This window comes from Copadichromis virginalis, linkage group LG3 (genome assembly GCF_057382275.1).
Source record: "Copadichromis virginalis isolate Kocher_CV1m ecotype Utaka linkage group LG3, C_Virginalis_male_GT1.1, whole genome shotgun sequence".
NCBI lineage: Eukaryota > Metazoa > Chordata > Actinopteri > Cichliformes > Cichlidae > Copadichromis > Copadichromis virginalis.
In genome coordinates, this window is record NC_140620.1 from 9,566,921 (window position 1) to 9,584,130 (window position 17,210).

Genomic DNA, 17,210 nt, shown 5'->3' on the forward strand with positions numbered 1-17,210 from the left:
TATGTAATGAATCATAACAATTATTCAGGCCACAAAAATTCACAGAGCCTACATGGTGTAACCTTCTCCTATCAAATGCTGATTTTTGGTAGTTTTTGATGAAAAATCCTAGTCAATTTAGTAAAAAAAAAAAAAGGCTAGGATATTTAAGTAAAGAGTCCCAGCATTTTATTTGTTTCTCTCAGATGCCACCACACATTAAACACTGAGGCACCAACACAAGCAGAAATGCCACTGACGATGTCAGACACTTAGTGTGTTGAGTGCCACAGGGTTCTGTGCTAGGACCAATTCAGTTTGAATTGTACACGCTTCCTTTAGGGTTCTGCCATCCTTTCCTCTGTGGTCTGAGCTGTGTTTGTGTTTCCAGGTAATCAGCGATCCACCTGTTCCACAAAGGCTCCACCAACAACGACACCAACGACTCCTTGGAGTCAACATCATAGAGGACTTCTCCTGGACCCTTCACACAGACACTGCTATCAGGAAAGCTCGCCAGCGGCTTTACTTCCTGAGGAGGCTGAGGAAGTTTAGCATGAACGCCAACATCACCTCAAATTTTTACAGGTGTGCAATTGAGAGCTTGCTGACGAGCTGCATCACAGTTTGGTACGGAAGCTACTCTGCCAGCAGCCGTAAATCACTGCAGAGGGTGGTGAAGGCAGCAGAGCACATCACTGGCACGAGGCTTCCTGCCATTCAGGACATTTATCTCCAGCGATGCCTCCGTAAAGCACACAGCATCATCAAGGACCACAGCCACCCAGCACATCAGCTGTTCTCCTTGTTACCATCTGGCAGACGTTACAGGAGTCTGTCTGCTCGGACTATAAGACTCAAAAACAGTTTTTACCACCAAGACATACGACACCTCAACCACAACACTTAAACACACACAACACAGCACTCAGAAGCTACCCTGCAGCTTCACAAGTACTCTGTTTAATCTGCACTGGTCACTCCACTTTATTGTCATTGATATTTCTATTTAAAAGTGCAATACTGAAATTTTCTGCTGCTCATTCCTGTGCAATATCCCATCTGCCCCCCGTCATATTTCTTTTCAAGATTTTCTTATTTAATCACTAGTGTACATATATTTATATTTATAGATACATATATATTCAGTCATCTTTTCTCTTTTACCATGTCTCTCTAATATTTTGCTCTTTACTATTTTTCTGTTTTTTTATTACTTTATTTTATTATATTTTCTCCTACTGTATCATGCTGCTGAGTGACTGATGCTCGTCAAACACATTTCATTGCAATGTTGACCCTGTGCTAACTTGCATATGACAAATAAAACTGAAAACTGAACAGGAAGTGAGCTCATACCTGCTTGACCCTACCATTTCCATGGAAATAGCCTTAAAACTGTTACTGCAAGGTGATTGGAGGCTTTTAGATGGCATCACACAACAAGAAGAGAGAAGCAGAGTCTGACAGCAGAGCTCACTGCTGGTTGCAGACAGCAAGTGACACTTTACAAGATAATTTTCTTTTAAAAAAATAAAGCAAATGAAGCTGAATCTTTCAGTTAATTAAATTATTTAAAAACAGTCTTGAATTGGTCTAATTAAATTAAAATGTCTTAAATCAAACCTTCAGAAACACGAGAAGTCAGATCTCTCTTTCTTGCTGTCTGATGGATGGCAGTCAGACAGACGGTTTCATTGTTGGTGACATTAAAAAGTCTTAAATCTAATTTCAGAACATGTAGGATCGCTTTTATCCTCAAACACATCCACCACAGAAGAAGAAAAACACTGGATCAGATTAACGGTTAGCCAGTTGTTTTTATTTGGACTTTTTCCACAGGGACAGTGCACATTCATGAACAATGGAGGAGCTTAAGATTGCTACCAATAGAAATCCGATAGTGTTTTTTATAATCAATGAAACTGTTTTTATTTTTAATATCTTACTGCATTTTGTATACGTTCATGCACAAGTTTTAAAAAACAAAACACTAAAGCTATTCTGTTATACCTGTATGCAAAAAATACACTGCACCCACAATATTTTACAATTCAGCAATAACGATCAATCTAATAAACTTAAACCTGCACCATCCTCCATATTCTGGTATTCTAAACAGTACTTAGCAGAAATATTAAACAACCTAAATAACAGGGTTGCCATCTCCCAGCAAAAAAAAAAAAATAGGGAACAGCCCCTCTGCCTCATGATGCTTAATCGACGTAATTGACTTTAATTTAATGCATGTGTAAAACAAATACAAATAAATCATTTTTTCTACAATAATTAAATAGATTCAACATCTTTCATTAACAGAATTGCAGACTGCACAGATGGTATCTTCCCAAAGGAAAAAAGTACTATAGCTTATTAGGGTATATATTAGACTTAATAGTTACTATATACAATAATGGACTTCTATACATGTTACAGCAAATACAAACTTTGGTTGTAAGGTTCAGATAATTATTTATTAAAGCTAGAGATTTTAAATGAGAATAAGAAAGAGAAGTGTTTCTTTGTGCCCCCCTTTCCCTGTTAATGCCATACCTGGCCCTCTGGCATAACTTTGCTAGACCCGCCCCTGAAAAGTTGCCAGCTGTCACCAGTGTTGGGGAGTAACTGAATACATGCACCAGCATTACGTATTTAAAACACAAAATATGAGTAACTGTATTCAGTTACAGTTACCGTTTAAAAGGTGGTATTCAGAATACAGTTACTTTGTTGATTACACGGCGGTCTTTTCCTGTTTCATATTTTAGGCTGTGCCCTCTATGGGTAATTCAACGCCGGTGGAAACCCAAACAAAACACGCATTAGGAGGCTCTAATGCCCGTGTCTCAATCTCACGGCCCATGTCACCTCTACTTGCGGCCCACATAATAACGTGAAGAAATATTTTTAAAAAGTATTATTCAAAAATGATTTAATATGAAGGCAATAGGCAGAGAGTTACGGGCATAGCATGTATGAAGCATGTAAATATAATAATAACCACTGCAGCCAAGAAGAGTGCCTGACGAGCCCAGCTGTAAGTAAGCTATTAAAACTCGACTGTACACTGTGTTGGTGTTTTCCTCCGAAAACAATAAGTTCCGTTGGAGCAGCCTTTCAACGCCTCTCTCTGTCTCTCGCAAGCAAAGTTGACCCACACAACAAAGTAAAGCTAGTTTTCAGCTACGAGCCCGACACAGAGCCCGACGTATTAGCCAGAGGTCCCTTTACTACGGTTCGGAGCCGCGGACCTGTTTTATATACACGGGAATAGTTTTCTACACGAGATCGCTGCAAAAAGTGCAGCCTTACCTAATGTCCACCTACTGTTACTCATTTATATTAAGATTTAAACATCTAGTTGGTGTTGGTATGGCGAGTGACCTTCAGTTATAGTAATAAATGACACAGCAATAGTACATTCATGTAGTTGTAAAAAGCATGACAATATATTAAGTAATTAAGTATTCAGAATATGTTACTCTCATTGAGTAAAGTAACGGAATATATTACAAAATACATTAGGGGACACGCTAATGTCCAAAATACAATGGAGCTGCTGTTAGTGGGACAGGACTTTATTCAGTCTCTTTGACATGATGAAAAATGAAGTGAATGGATGGATTCCCAAAGGAAAAAAGTACTATAGCTTATTAGGGTATATATAAGACTTAATAGTTACTATATACAATAATGGACTTCTATACATTTAATCAGATGATCACTTTGGTTGTAAGATTCAGATAATTATTTAATAACAGCCAGACATCTTAAATGAGAATAAGAAAGAAATTTCTTTGTGCCCCCCTCTCCCTGTTAATGCCCTACCTGGCCCCCCTGGCAACACTTTGCTAGACCCGCCCCTGCACAGTTACCAGCTGTCAGCTACCTAAAAAAGGATGCTGGTGTTATTTGTCTCTCAGAAACAGTTCATAACTTCCCTTCAACTCATTCATGTCACCTAAAAGGTAAACCTGTTTCTCCATCACCTGTTCAGCTCTGATGGTTCAGTAAGGACATCTCCTGGTTTCATCTTCATGTTTCCCTCTCACCACATATCCAAACCGACATCATGACCAGCAGCTTTACAGCTGTGGCTCCAGCAAACATCAGCTGATACTAGAAAGTAATATTGAGTAAATTCTAGCAACAGTTTATCAAGCTTAAACGTGCTGTAGTTTATCCACTGGTTTCCTCCTTCTGGGGCAAAGTGGGCGATAAACAAACAAGAGAGAAAAGCCGATCAGCTGATCATTGATCAGTTTCATGATTGAAGTAGCAACAGGAGAGGGAGGGGGAGAGAATGAGAGAAGAAGAGGCAGCTGTGCAGCGTAAAGACACGGAATACCTCCAGCTTTGTGCCTTTTTTTCCATTCTAGCTGAAGTACGGGACAAATCATGTTCCTTTTTACCTCATTATGGAACTTTAAAGTTCGACCTCCTCGGCTGTAATTGGTCCAGCCCAGAATCCAGAAGTCCAACTTTTTGTGCAATGGTTAGCATCTTCTTCTGCCTTTTGGGTGCTACCGCAGGTGCCTTTGATGTCGACATTGCTGTGTTTGTTGTCTTCTGCTAGCCAAGATTTATGTATATTTGAGAAGCATTTTGTACTGGACAGGAGACACGGCACAAGATTGATTGAGCATGCATCAAGACATTGATTGACAATGGTCTGCAGCCAATCAGGACGCAGAACACAATGCACTGTACAAAACAAAGAAAGAAAAGCATGCAAAATTGCACCCCAAAAAATCAGCGAAACAGTGAGGCTGCGAAAAGTTAACCCCGTTATAGCGAGGGACCACTGTATAAAGGTTTTGCACATGATGTCAGGCCTAAGCTGACCGAGGAGTCGGATCAATGCAGCTGTTTCTGTTCATATTGTCCCTTGTTTGACCTGCAGAGGAGACAAAAGACAGTCAGACACACGAACGATTGCCTGCCCCCCCACCCACACACACGTGCAAACAAACACAAACCAACAAACCTTTGACTTTGAGCAGCACAGTTTTCGCTCTCCAGATCTTCCCATACACTACACATTTGTATTCTCCACTGTCACTCTCTTTGGGGGTTTTCAGGGTCAGACTGAGGTCTCCAGTTCTCAGCAGGTCTTCATTCATTTTCGTTCGGTCTCTGTAATCCTGGTGCTGTTCTCCAGGCTGGTCAGAGCCGTTCTTATATACATGGATCGTCTTTTTTTGGGTTATAGTGTACCCACTCCACTTCAGCATCTCCAGGCAGGTTCTGTGATTTTTGAAGGGCAGCTGGACAGACTCCGCCCCCTCCTCCACCTCCACCTGACAGACTGAGAGGACAACAAACACAACATGAGCTGTACAAAGTGTGATTGGTGTTCAGAGCAGCATCATGTGACTCTTGTTCTGCACTAAATGAAGCGATGGAGTGGCGCCTCCTTCAGGCAGAGAAACAGCTCATGGAGAGAAATAATTCCATCCATCCATCCTCTTCTGCTTATCTGGGGCCAGGTCGCAGGGGCAGCAGTCTATGCAACAAAGCCCACACCTCCCTCTCCAGCCACCCCCTACAGCTTTTCCAGGGAAACAGCAAGGCGTTCCCAGGCCAGGTGAGAGATATGATCTCATTATCAAGTCCTGGGTCTACTCCAGGGCCTCCTTCCAGTGGAACATGCCTGGAACAACTCAAATGTCTTGATGCATGCTCAATCATCCAGGTAAGTAAATTCCAAATTCTGTTCATCTGGACATAGTGTTTTCAGTGGGAAAAACGTTTCATCATCATCCAAGTGACTTCTTCAGTCTCAGCTGACTGCAGGTTTCCCCAATCTTATAAACAATACATTTGCATTCTAAGGAGCTTGGCCCATCTTCAAGAAACTTAAAGAAGTCCAGACACTTTTCTTTCCAAGCTCCTTAGACTACAATGACCTGGATGACTGAGAACAGTACAGTACATTTGCATAATGACTGAAACTAGCACCACTGAATGAACAAGGGGCTGAGAGGTCAGGTTGTTTATTTGCAAGTTGTCATGACCATTGATCAAAGCTCACTGATCAAAGACCACTGATCAATAGCCATGAGTACCATTCACAGAGAGTTGAGGAATGTCTGCAATCACAGCATTGTAAGATGGTCACAGATGTACCCTCCTCGATTCAGAGATGGTCTTTCCCTTTTCATGTAAATGGCCTCCTTGACTTCGCCCTATTAGCACCTCGTCCTTTACTCTCGCGCTGCTCCGTGTGGCAAATCGAGCGCACCTCTCTGCATTTCAAACACACGTCAAAACAATTAAGAGCACCCGAGGCAAGCTCGGAAAGCCAAGCAGAAGTTAATTGTAGAGATGAGAGGATAATGGCTGCTGAAGAAAGAATGCTGTTGGTTGAAAAGAGAAGTAAAACAACTTCAGTGGTTGGAAACAGTATGGGTTGGCGGAGTCAGACGTGGATCAAGCAGACATAGTGTGTAAACTTTGCTACGGTGTCGTAGCTGCACCACAGAGCAACACTACAAATTGACATACCTCAATGTCAGTTTGATGCAATTGTGCATTGTGTGGCTACACAGCTTGCCTTGATGTTTGGTTATTTGTATGCATAAATATTATGCAGTATTTTGAAGTTCACTAAACATAGATGTTTACATTTTTCATTTATTTTTTATATTGCAAACATTTGCACTGTTATCAGTATTTGCAAACTATTTTATATGATTTTTTGACAATCTTTAAAGCCATTATTCAACACATTGTTATTGTTAAATAAATATCGTCAAATAATCAAGATCTCAATTTCAGTGAAAAAAATCGTGATTATCATTTTTGCCATAATCGAGCAGCCCTACCTTGAGGCGACTGTTGTTGTGATTTGGCACTATATAAATAAAATTGTATTGAATTTGTGGGGATAGGTTAATTGGATAATCCAAATTGTCACTAGGTGTGAATGTGCGAATGAATGTGAGTGTGAATGGTTGTCTGTCCCTGTGTGTTGGCCCTGCGACAGACTGGCGACCTGTCCAGGGTGTACCCCGCCTCTCGCCCTATGACAGCTGGGATAGGCTCCAGCGCCCCCCGTGACCCTGAAAAGGATAAGCGGAAGCGAATGGATGGATGGATGGATGTATTGAATTTTCATTTACAGCTGTAAAGTACCTCTACATGATGCTGTGGTGTCAAACTTACTGCAGCAAGTGTGGCTCTGTTTATTGTCAGTGAGTCAAATTGCCAATTTAAATAGTATTTTATCTGTATTAACTTAGAATCCATGGACACATCATTTTCACTCTTATTATCTTTCACTTCACAATAAAAGCCTCATATTTATGGCTGCTACACCCTGACATTTGACAACACCCAAATGACTGGATCATGGTAAATGGTAAACTGGTTCTCATATAGTGCTGACAATCACATGCATTCATACTCTGATAGACAAAACTAACAAAACTACTGATTTGATCCAAACTCAATCACACCAGAGGCTTTTATTTTGAAGTTAGGATAGTTAAAACTTCATTTTTAATCGTCTTCTTAGTCTGTTCATTTAAATGGACAGTTGCTCCACCTGACATTTTTGGCTTTTACATCAAAACATTAAAGATTTTATATCATTTGAATAAACTAAAAATAGATTAAAACTAAAAGCTTTTAGAAAATAAACTCCTACATGACCTCTGACCTTCAACCTGTATCTACAGCACTGACCTCTGACTTTCAGCTTCACTTGCTTCTTCAGGAGGATGTTTCCCTCCACGCTGTAGACGGTGCAGGTGTAGATGGAGTAGTCTTCCTCTGTGGGGTATTTCAGGGTCAGACTGAGGTCTCCAGTTCTCAGCAGGTCTTCATTCATCTTCGTTTGCTCTTTGTAATCCTGGTGCTGTTCTTCAGGCTGGTCAGAGCCGTTCTCATACAGGTGGACCTTCCTGTTGCCTCGTTCCTTCCACTCTACTTTAGCAACTTCAAGCAGGTTTTGTGTGGTTTTGCAGGGCAGCTCGACATATTCAACCTCAGAGTGCTCTGGCTTCACCTCAGCGTAATCTGTGGGACAACATAGGAGAAAACAAGGTTGGATGGAGACATTTGTGTTGACTGCTGCACGCTGCTGCTTCACTGGTAATGCATTGTACCTCATTCAGACCCATTGTTAGCAGCATAAACTCAGCCACTTACAACATTTTGAAACACCTTGCATCCTTACACCTCTTGTGGGAAACACCCCACACCACATCAAGAACTCCACCGACTTCACCGACAAGGTCCAGAAACTTACCCTGGATCCAGATGAAACCATGGTGTCCTTTGATGTAATCTCTCTCTTCACATGCACACCCACCACGGAGGCCGTGGAGACTGTCAGAAAACGCCTACAAGAAGACAGAACCAACTTCACCCCTGATCAGATTTGCCTCACCACCACATATTTCAAACGCAACAAGGGTTTCTACAGGCGAAAACATGGCTGTGCCATGTAGCCAACCTTTACATGGAGGAAGTGGAAAGAAAGGCTCTTGGCTCTTTCAAGGGGAGAGTACCCAGCCACTGGTACAGATACGTAGAGACAACTGAGTCAAAATCAAAACACAAGAAGTGGAATCCTTCACAGTAGAGCAGGGCGATATGACCAAAAATATTTATCACGATATACATTTGAAAATTTGCCATAACGATATAACTGATGATATAATTGACACTAGACAAAATACAACTCCACAACTTTATTAGTGCAAAAAAAACCCATCAATGTATTTTCACTTAAACGAGCAGCAGTTTTTTATGTGAATTAAAGTTATATAAACAATTAACAGTGCAAATGCAAATTCCTTGCTGACAGTTTAACCAAAAGGCATTTCCAGTGGAAATTGGCCAACATATCCTCAGCATAACCATGTATAATATCCACAAAACTTAAAAAGATGTTATACAAACAATATGGTACGGTGGCCCTGAGAGGCCAAACGGACTGCAACTTCAGAAAACACTTGCAAAAAGAAAAACGCTGCAAAAAGAAAAACGCTGCAAAAAGAAAAATGCTGCAAAAGCACACAAAGCACAACGGAAATAGGAAAAAAGACAACGGAAATGTTTCTGGGGAGACAATAACCGGACGGACCAGTTGCATGAACCAAAACATGCTTGTCACTACCCGATCCGTACCGGAAACCCAATCAGTACCCCGCATGCGCAAATTTTACGTCACTTCCTCTCTTTGTCAACATTGCGACATTCAATATATTTGAATGACACGGTTAGCGCCCAGTTAGCTCCTAGCATTTCTCAGCAGCTCTGCCTCCTTTTCGACTACCGGGACATTTAAACAATGGATAATCCGTATCTGCAACAAATTTTTGCTTTTCTCCTCAACAGAGAGCGTTCCCCGATTGAACAACAGCGCCGTAAAATAAGAAGAATGGCGCCTAATTACAGAGTTAATAATACAGACTTTGTAATATGTCACGTGAAGATTCATCAGCCAGATGAAGTGTTTACTGGCAATTGACAGTGATCGTGGACATCATCATCACTTTTCCAACAATCCTCTCCGCACAGACAAGCATAAACACACTCGACTATCACTAAATCAAATTTAACACACGTTTGTAATGACGCTAATTCAGTTTACAATAGGGTTCATTCGCTCAGTCAGCAGGTGGCGGTATCCTCGTACACTGGGGAGTACACTGCCATTAAAGGAACAGAAGAAGAAGAAAACCCCTGCACATGCGCGGTACGGATCGGGTAGACCTGATTTGTACGCTCCGACTTTGCACATGCGCAGTAAGGATCGGGAGTCCCGATCTGTCACTATCTTTTTATTTTTTTGTTTTTGTCTACATTATATTAAATGTTTCATTATCGGAAACATTTTAAGAGATACTTGTTATTCTTAACATCTTAACAGATACTCTGACCTGTAACTATCGTAAAATGCTTCGACCGGAAGTAGACACCTTTCGCGCATGCGGGGCACCGATCGGGTTTCCGATACGGATCGGGTAGTGACAGTGCTAACAAGTGTGTCACAAAGTGCACTGGGACTGGGAGACACTTCAAAGAAGTGGAGCGGCCAAAGAGTAAACTTTCAAAAGTAAGTACTGAATATGCTTCATACGCCGTTCGATAGTCGACCTTAATCCTACAGAGATGTGATGATTTTATGGATAATTAAAGTCAGTCATATATCCACAAACACAACAAGCTGAAAGTCAGTGATGCTGCTCTGTTTGCAGTCCTGAATATCACGGCACCAGCAGGATTCACTGCACTGTTAATGTTAGCCATGTTATATTGCTGCCTCTGTTCGGTGGTGTCGAGCCAAACGGACTTTAACGTGTGTTTGAACGAGCTGACGGTTCACTCGTTAAGCTGAAAGAAAGATGCTTTAATCACAGCAGTCACACATGTGTCCACTGCACCATCTGGAACTCTTCTTGTTTACACTCGTAATAACACAAACACTATATCCTGCTGTTTGTAGCAGTGTGCACACCTGAGACTGTCACCTGTCTATCTGTCCTGCACTCTCTCTCTCTCTCTTTCTCTCTGATTGTGTAATAAAAGTATGAACATGTGTTTATAAGTTACACTTGTGTTTGACTATTATATTTGTATTACATTAGACTGCTGATTTATGGTGAATGAATGATATTGTTTTATGATGCATTATACTGAGTTATAAGAAATACTGTTTTCAGAGAGTCATGGCCTTATTTGTCTAATTAGAAAAGAACAGAACATACTGGACAGGAAGCCAAGGTCATAAGCTCACTGAGAGAGAAAGAATGTGGATGTTTAGGTTTTATGACTAGGTGGGGGCCTCCTGAAGCTATAAGAATGTGAGAAATGCTCAGACACATCGAGATCAGGCGGACACCCTCCCGCGCTCATCTCCCCTCTGGATGGTTTATGCTCAAAAGTGTTGTATGGAATAATAAGAATTGTATGGAATAAAGAGATTGTTGATTAAGCATTTGAACAACGAGTGTTGTCCTTCCTTCGGCCCAAAGATGAAAGAATTGAGGTGTTAACAAACGTAAACACTGAAGTTTAGTGGAAGCCCACACACACGGACCAGTACCTCCTCTTTGACTCTCATCACCCTCTGGAACACAAACTTGGAGTAATTAGGACCCTACACCACCGGGCAGAACATGTTCCCTCTAAGCCTGAAGGGAAACAGAAGAAACACGCACATGTAAAGGAAGCACTCAAAACATGTGGTTATCCTAGATGGGCTTTCATCAAGGTAGCAAAGATGCACAGAAAAGAAGACCAGACACCAACTAGGGAGGATAAGAAAGACAAATGAAACAACATTGCCATCCCCTAGTATATTTCAGACCAAGCAACACACTCAGACAGAAACTGGTTCATTCCAAAGACAAAACTCAAACACAGACTTAACAATGTGTACAGAAGAGTACAGAAGAATTTATTGATTCCATGTACAGCATCGGTTTATTTCCACTGATAACAAGACCGACCAGAATAACATCTCATTGTGCAACTCTATTAGATAATATATTTACAAATATAATAGAAGGAAAGATAAAAAGTGGGCTGTTAATCAATGATATAAGTGACCATTTACCAGTCTTTGCATCTTGGTTTAAAATGGAGCACTGTAACAAAAAATAATTTCCCCCAGGGATCAATAAAGTATTCTGATTCTGATTGCTGATTCTGATCTTATAAATGCCATTATAAAGTGAACAACGATGGACATAAGATTATTTACAAAAGAATAAGAACAGAGAAGACCTTAAATTGTCTTAGAAATGAACTTTTAAAGCAAGATTGGAATATTGTATATGAACAAACAGAAGTTAATAAAGCTTACGAAGGATTTTTAAGAACATTTAACACATTACTTGATAAAAACTGCCCAGTAATTGAAATCAATAGGAAACACAACTATGCAGGAAGACCATGGATGACAAAAGGACTACAAAATGCCAGCAAAAAAAAGAATACCCTATATCGAGAATTCATAAAAAAGAGAACAATAGAAACTGAAATGAAGTATAAAACTTACAAAAACAAATTACCTAATATAATGAGATCCTGTAAAAGAGAGTATTACATTAAAAGGTTAGAACACAATAAAGATAACACAAGAGATATATGGAATGTATTAAACAGAATAATCAAAAATGAAACAAGGAATAATGATTACCCTGGGTACTTTATAGAAGGGACAAGAAGTATTAATAACATGGAGGAGATAGTAAATGGCTTTAATGAATTCTTCGTAAACATAGGGCCAAAACTGGCAGAAGAAATAAAGGTTGATGGAATAGAAAGGGACACTGGTGAAAATATTGAAAGGAATAGTAGCTCAATGTTTTTAAGAGCAGTGGAAGAGAAAGAGATTTATGACATAGTTAGAGGACTTAAGAACAAAACCAGTACAGACTGGAATGATATTGATATGGTAACGGTAAAGACAGTTATTGATGGTATCGTAAAACCATTAAAATATATATTCAACTTGTCGTTTCAAAAAGGAGTTTTTCCACAAAAAATGAAAGTTGCTAAAGTTATTCCCATTTACAAAACCGGTGAAAGACATCATTTTACAAACTATAGACCAGTGTCAATACTCTCCCAGTTCTCTAAGATACTGGAAAAACTCTTCATAAAAAGATTTGATAGTTTTGTGGAAAAATATGAATTAATGACAGATAGTCAGTATGGGTTCAGAAGCAACAGATCAACAGCTTTGGCACTGATAGATTTAATGGAAAAGATAACGGAATGTATGGATAATAAGAGGTATGCGCTTGGAGTTTTCTTAGATCTAAAGAAGGCGTTTGATACTGTTAATCATGAAATTCTATTAAAAAAACTGGAAAAGTACGGGTTTAGGGGAGTGGTTTTGGAATGGTTAAAAAGCTATGTAGGGAATAGGCAACAATATGTACAAATAAATGAATATAAATCTAATTTGATGGATATAGCTTGTGGAGTACCTCAAGGTTCAGTACTGGGTCCAAAAATGTTTATTATGTACTTAAATGATATCTGCAGAGTATCGGAGATTTTAAAGTTTGTAATATTTGCAGATGACACAAACATACTGTGTTCAGGAGAGGAATTGCCACAGGTTTTGGAGATGGTCACACAGGAATTAACGATATTAAAGAAGTGGTTTGATATAAATAAATTATCATTGAATCTCGATAAAACCAAATTTATGTTGTTTGGAAACCAAAAGAAAAACATCGAAGTAGAAATATGTGTTGACAATGTATATTTAGAAAGAGTAAATGAAATAAAATTTCTTGGGGTGATCATTGACCACGAGCTCTGTTGGAAGCCACACATTACTTATGTTCGGGGGAAATTGGCACGGGGCATTGCCGTCCTGGGGAAAGCAAAGCATATGTTGGATCAGAAAGCACTGCACATTTTATACTGTGCTTTACTACTGCCATATATGAGCTACTGTGTAGAGGTCTGGGGAAACACATACAAAAGTAACACACAAAGAATAACTATAATATAGAAAAGGGCCATTAGATTAATAAATAATGTAGGGTACAGGGACCATACAAATGCACTCTTTGTCAAAATGCAAGCTATTAAATTCCAAGACTTGGTGAAGCTTAAAACAGCGCAAATAATGTATAAAGTAAGAAATAAATTGCTTCCCAAAGAAATCTGTAAATTGTTCATAGAAAGAGAAGGTGGGTATAACTTAAGAGGGAAATGGAATTTAAAAATACAAAGTGCTAGAACAACTTTAAGAACTATGTCAATTGCAGGAGTTAAATTATGGAACAGTCAAACAGAAGAAATAAAAGACAGTCAAAACATAAAACAGTTTAAAGTAAAATATAAAAACCTAATTTTAAATAAGTATAAGAATGAAGAAAACGGGGTTAACCCAGGACGGTAATGTAGCTGGTAATGGTGTTGTGGTTCTTTTTTTTTTTTTTTTTTTTTGTTTTGTTGTTTTTCCATAACTTGTGTATCTGCAAATATACACATTCTGTATTTTTCATATGAAAGAAACTATACTGTGGTGGGGCTTGCTAATTTCTTGTTTTTGATTTATGTATGTTATGTTTTGTTTTACTTCATATGTTTCATATGTTGTTTGTTTAATTTAAGACAAAAAAAAATTAAATGAATGAGAGGTAAAACTTGAGGGGGTAGGGACAAATAAGTAAATACTTCAGCCTACTCCTTTTCAAACAAATACTGGAATGATATTTTGTAATGATTGTGAAGGCACATGTTTGAAATGTTTGAAATAAAAATGAACTGAACTGAACTGAACTGAATGTGTAAGCTGTACAGTTTAGCGAGGAATGCCCAGACCTCTACATTGGAGAGACCAAACAGCCACTTCACAAACGTATGACACAACTGTGCGACCATCTTTGAACAGAGTTGGTGGTTTATGGGCCTTTGATGTGTGACTCATCACATAAACCAAGATGTGAGAAAGGGTGTAGCCCATTATCAGCCATTATTGGGTAAACCAATTGTTAGACCTTGCCCCACCAAGATGACTTATTGAGGTAAAAATGACCCAGGATGTGAGTGGGCGTTAAGGCGTCTGGGGAGGGATCTCAAAACTGGATTATAGATGGCAGAGAGTTGGTGTCGTAAACCCCCGCCTCTGTTCAAAGATGGTCGCTCACAGTGGACATAGATGGCTTCTTTCACTCCTCTTTCAAACCGTCTGTCCTCTCTGTCCAAAATGTGAACATTGGCATCCTCGAAAGAGTGTCCCCAGACACCCCAAGCCTGTACCTACCCCATCATCAACCTCCATGTCAGTTATGAAGTGCATCACAACTCCATTTAAGTCTCCGTTTGTTACCTGCAGAGGTCTGAAACTTCACACAGCTTTGGATGATAACATGGAGAAAGGATGTGGAGATGTTCACACTTCTGCTAGAAATCATCTTCTAGTTATTGTGACTCAGATATGACTGATTATAGATGAGGACCAAAGAAGGTTGTTACTGAGATTTGAGCTGACTTAGCTTAGCCTGTGTTTTAGCCACATGCTAAACAAACACATGTTCAGAAACTAGAAGATGTTACCTTTCAGATGAAGTCTCACACATGAACTTTGCTCCTACAGTTCATCTGCTGAAGCTTTTACATTTGGCTGGAAATCAAATAAAAACCAAAACAGCCACAAACATCAGACATGCTAACACTGTAACATTATTGGATGGAGCCACTGAGACTGAACCACCATCATGAGTCTGACCTCTGACCTGTATCTACAGCACTGACCTCTGAAGATGAGCACCACGTCTTTCTTCATCAGGATGTTTCCCTCCTTGCTGTAAACAGTGCAGGTGTAGGTGTTTGTGTCTTCATCTGTGGGGTGTTTCAGGGTCAGACTGAGGTCTCCAGGTTTCAGTAGGCTTCTCTTCATCTCTGTTCGGCCTCTGTAATCCTCATGCTGTTTTTTAGACTGGTCAGAGCCGTTCTGATACACGTGGACCTTCCTGTCATACATAGAACCATCCTTCCACTCCACTATAGCGTCTTTGGGCAGGCAGTGTGTGGTTTTGCAGGGCAGCTGGACAGACTCCACCCCTGGATCCACCTCCACCTGGTAAGCTGAGAGGACAACAAAGCACAACATTATAACCAGTCCCTCCTTGTCTTCTAGTCTCAGTCAGATTGTGTCTCAGTTTGTTCCTGATGTGTTGCTGACTCTTCTTCTTTGGTAACTAGTCTGCAGCGTCCTGTAAAGTGCTCCAGACATGTTGGATGAAGAGCAGAAGAACAGACAGACTGAGCCTCCACAGTCGGCCATGTCTCACACACATCAGCACAGAAACCATGAAGATCTCGTGTGTCTGAACATCTGAAGCTCTCCACCACATGACTGAGCACAACTCAAGGAGGAACATTTACTGAAGCTGCTGCAACATTTACTGTCAGCACATGTTTCCATGTCAGCTGCTGTTTACCACCACAGAAGAAGAACAGCTTGTCCACATGCAGCCTCTGTGTCAGATCAATGCAGTGAAGCACACACACTGTTTAGTAAAGTCATGTTGTGGAGCTGTTTCACTGATCAATGACTGAGTCTGAAGGAGGTTTTCTGACTTCTGGAACAAACCTGGAAGTTTCTCTTCAGCTCTCTGTATCAGCTGTTTGTAACTCTCAACTCTTTCAGCTTCTGGAACAGGTTTGTGTGAGCCGCAGTCAAGGAGCCACCAGAGGACACCTGCTAACCATCGGCATTATGGGTAGTGTAGTAGGAGACACTCACCTGACATGAAATACTGACGGAAATGAAATAAAAGACCTCCAGAAACCACAAGAAGAACCAGGAGAACCACAAGAACAATGTTCCAGATTAGAAATGGTTCTGTGGAAAAGCATAAAAAGCACCATAACCTCTGAGCTCTGACCTTAATCCACAACACTGACCTCTGACCTGTGTCATCATCTCTGACCTTTGACCTGCAGCACGACTTTCTGTCTCAGGATGTCTTTGTCCCTGTAGATGGTGCAGATGTATCCTCCACTGTCTCTCTCTGTGGGGTATTTCAGGGTCAGACTGAGGTCTCCAGTTCTCAGCAGGTCTTTGTTCATCTTTCCGCGGCCACAGTAAAGGTTGTCCAGCTGTTTCAGGTGATCACTGTTGTTTGAATGCAGTGACATTATGCAGGAAAACTCTGTCATTCAATAAGGCCCCTTTGTTTTAGTTATTTTTCTCTTTGACCCAAGAATTGATGTGTGAGAATCACAGGCTGGTACAAGGTTGAAATACCACAGAGATCACTCCCTCAGCTACATTAGTTTCTTAATCTTTTAGGAGACGCCTGTTGAAGACCAAATGGTTTGTTACAGATTTCACTAATGAAAGAACTCTTTGTTTTGTGCCTTGAAAATATGTCGCTGAGATAATCACAATTGTAGCTGAACTGATAAACTACACAAAGGATGCTTCTTCACCCATGGGCAGGGAAACACTCCCTTATCTTGGTCTGTACTGGTTTAAACTGATAATCTGCTGTCTCATGAATTTTACCCTCTATATAAACTGTTGTACTTGTGAATAAAGTTGAGTCAATTTGGGAAGACAATCTAAAGCAGTCTCTGTTTTCTTGTTCTCCCAAGCTGCTCCCGAGCTCGTACTAACACGCTGAATGGCATGCTTGAATATTACTTGAGAATATATTTGACTGTGTTACAGACTAAGGGACAATCTCTGCTGATAGGTGAAGGTACATTCTCTGCTGATAGACGTCCACACCTCGAAG

General features: G+C 40.2%; 1 protein-coding gene across 1 annotated transcript; it reads right to left on the reverse strand.

Moving 5' to 3' along the window:
- Nucleotides 1–2,159: 2,159 nt before the first annotated feature.
- LOC146712635 (butyrophilin-like protein 2) lies at nt 2,160–16,608 on the reverse strand. The gene is made up of 7 exons (XM_085452229.1): nt 16,401–16,608; nt 16,214–16,312; nt 15,230–15,552; nt 12,377–12,394; nt 7,669–7,990; nt 4,967–5,287; nt 2,160–4,876 (listed from the first exon to the last, which is right to left on the reverse strand). The coding sequence occupies exons 1-7, from the start codon at nt 16,606–16,608 to the stop codon at nt 4,815–4,817; spliced, it is 1,353 nt and encodes a 450-aa protein (XP_085308355.1). The 3' UTR covers nt 2,160–4,814.
- Between the last annotated feature and the right edge of the window lie 602 nt (nt 16,609–17,210).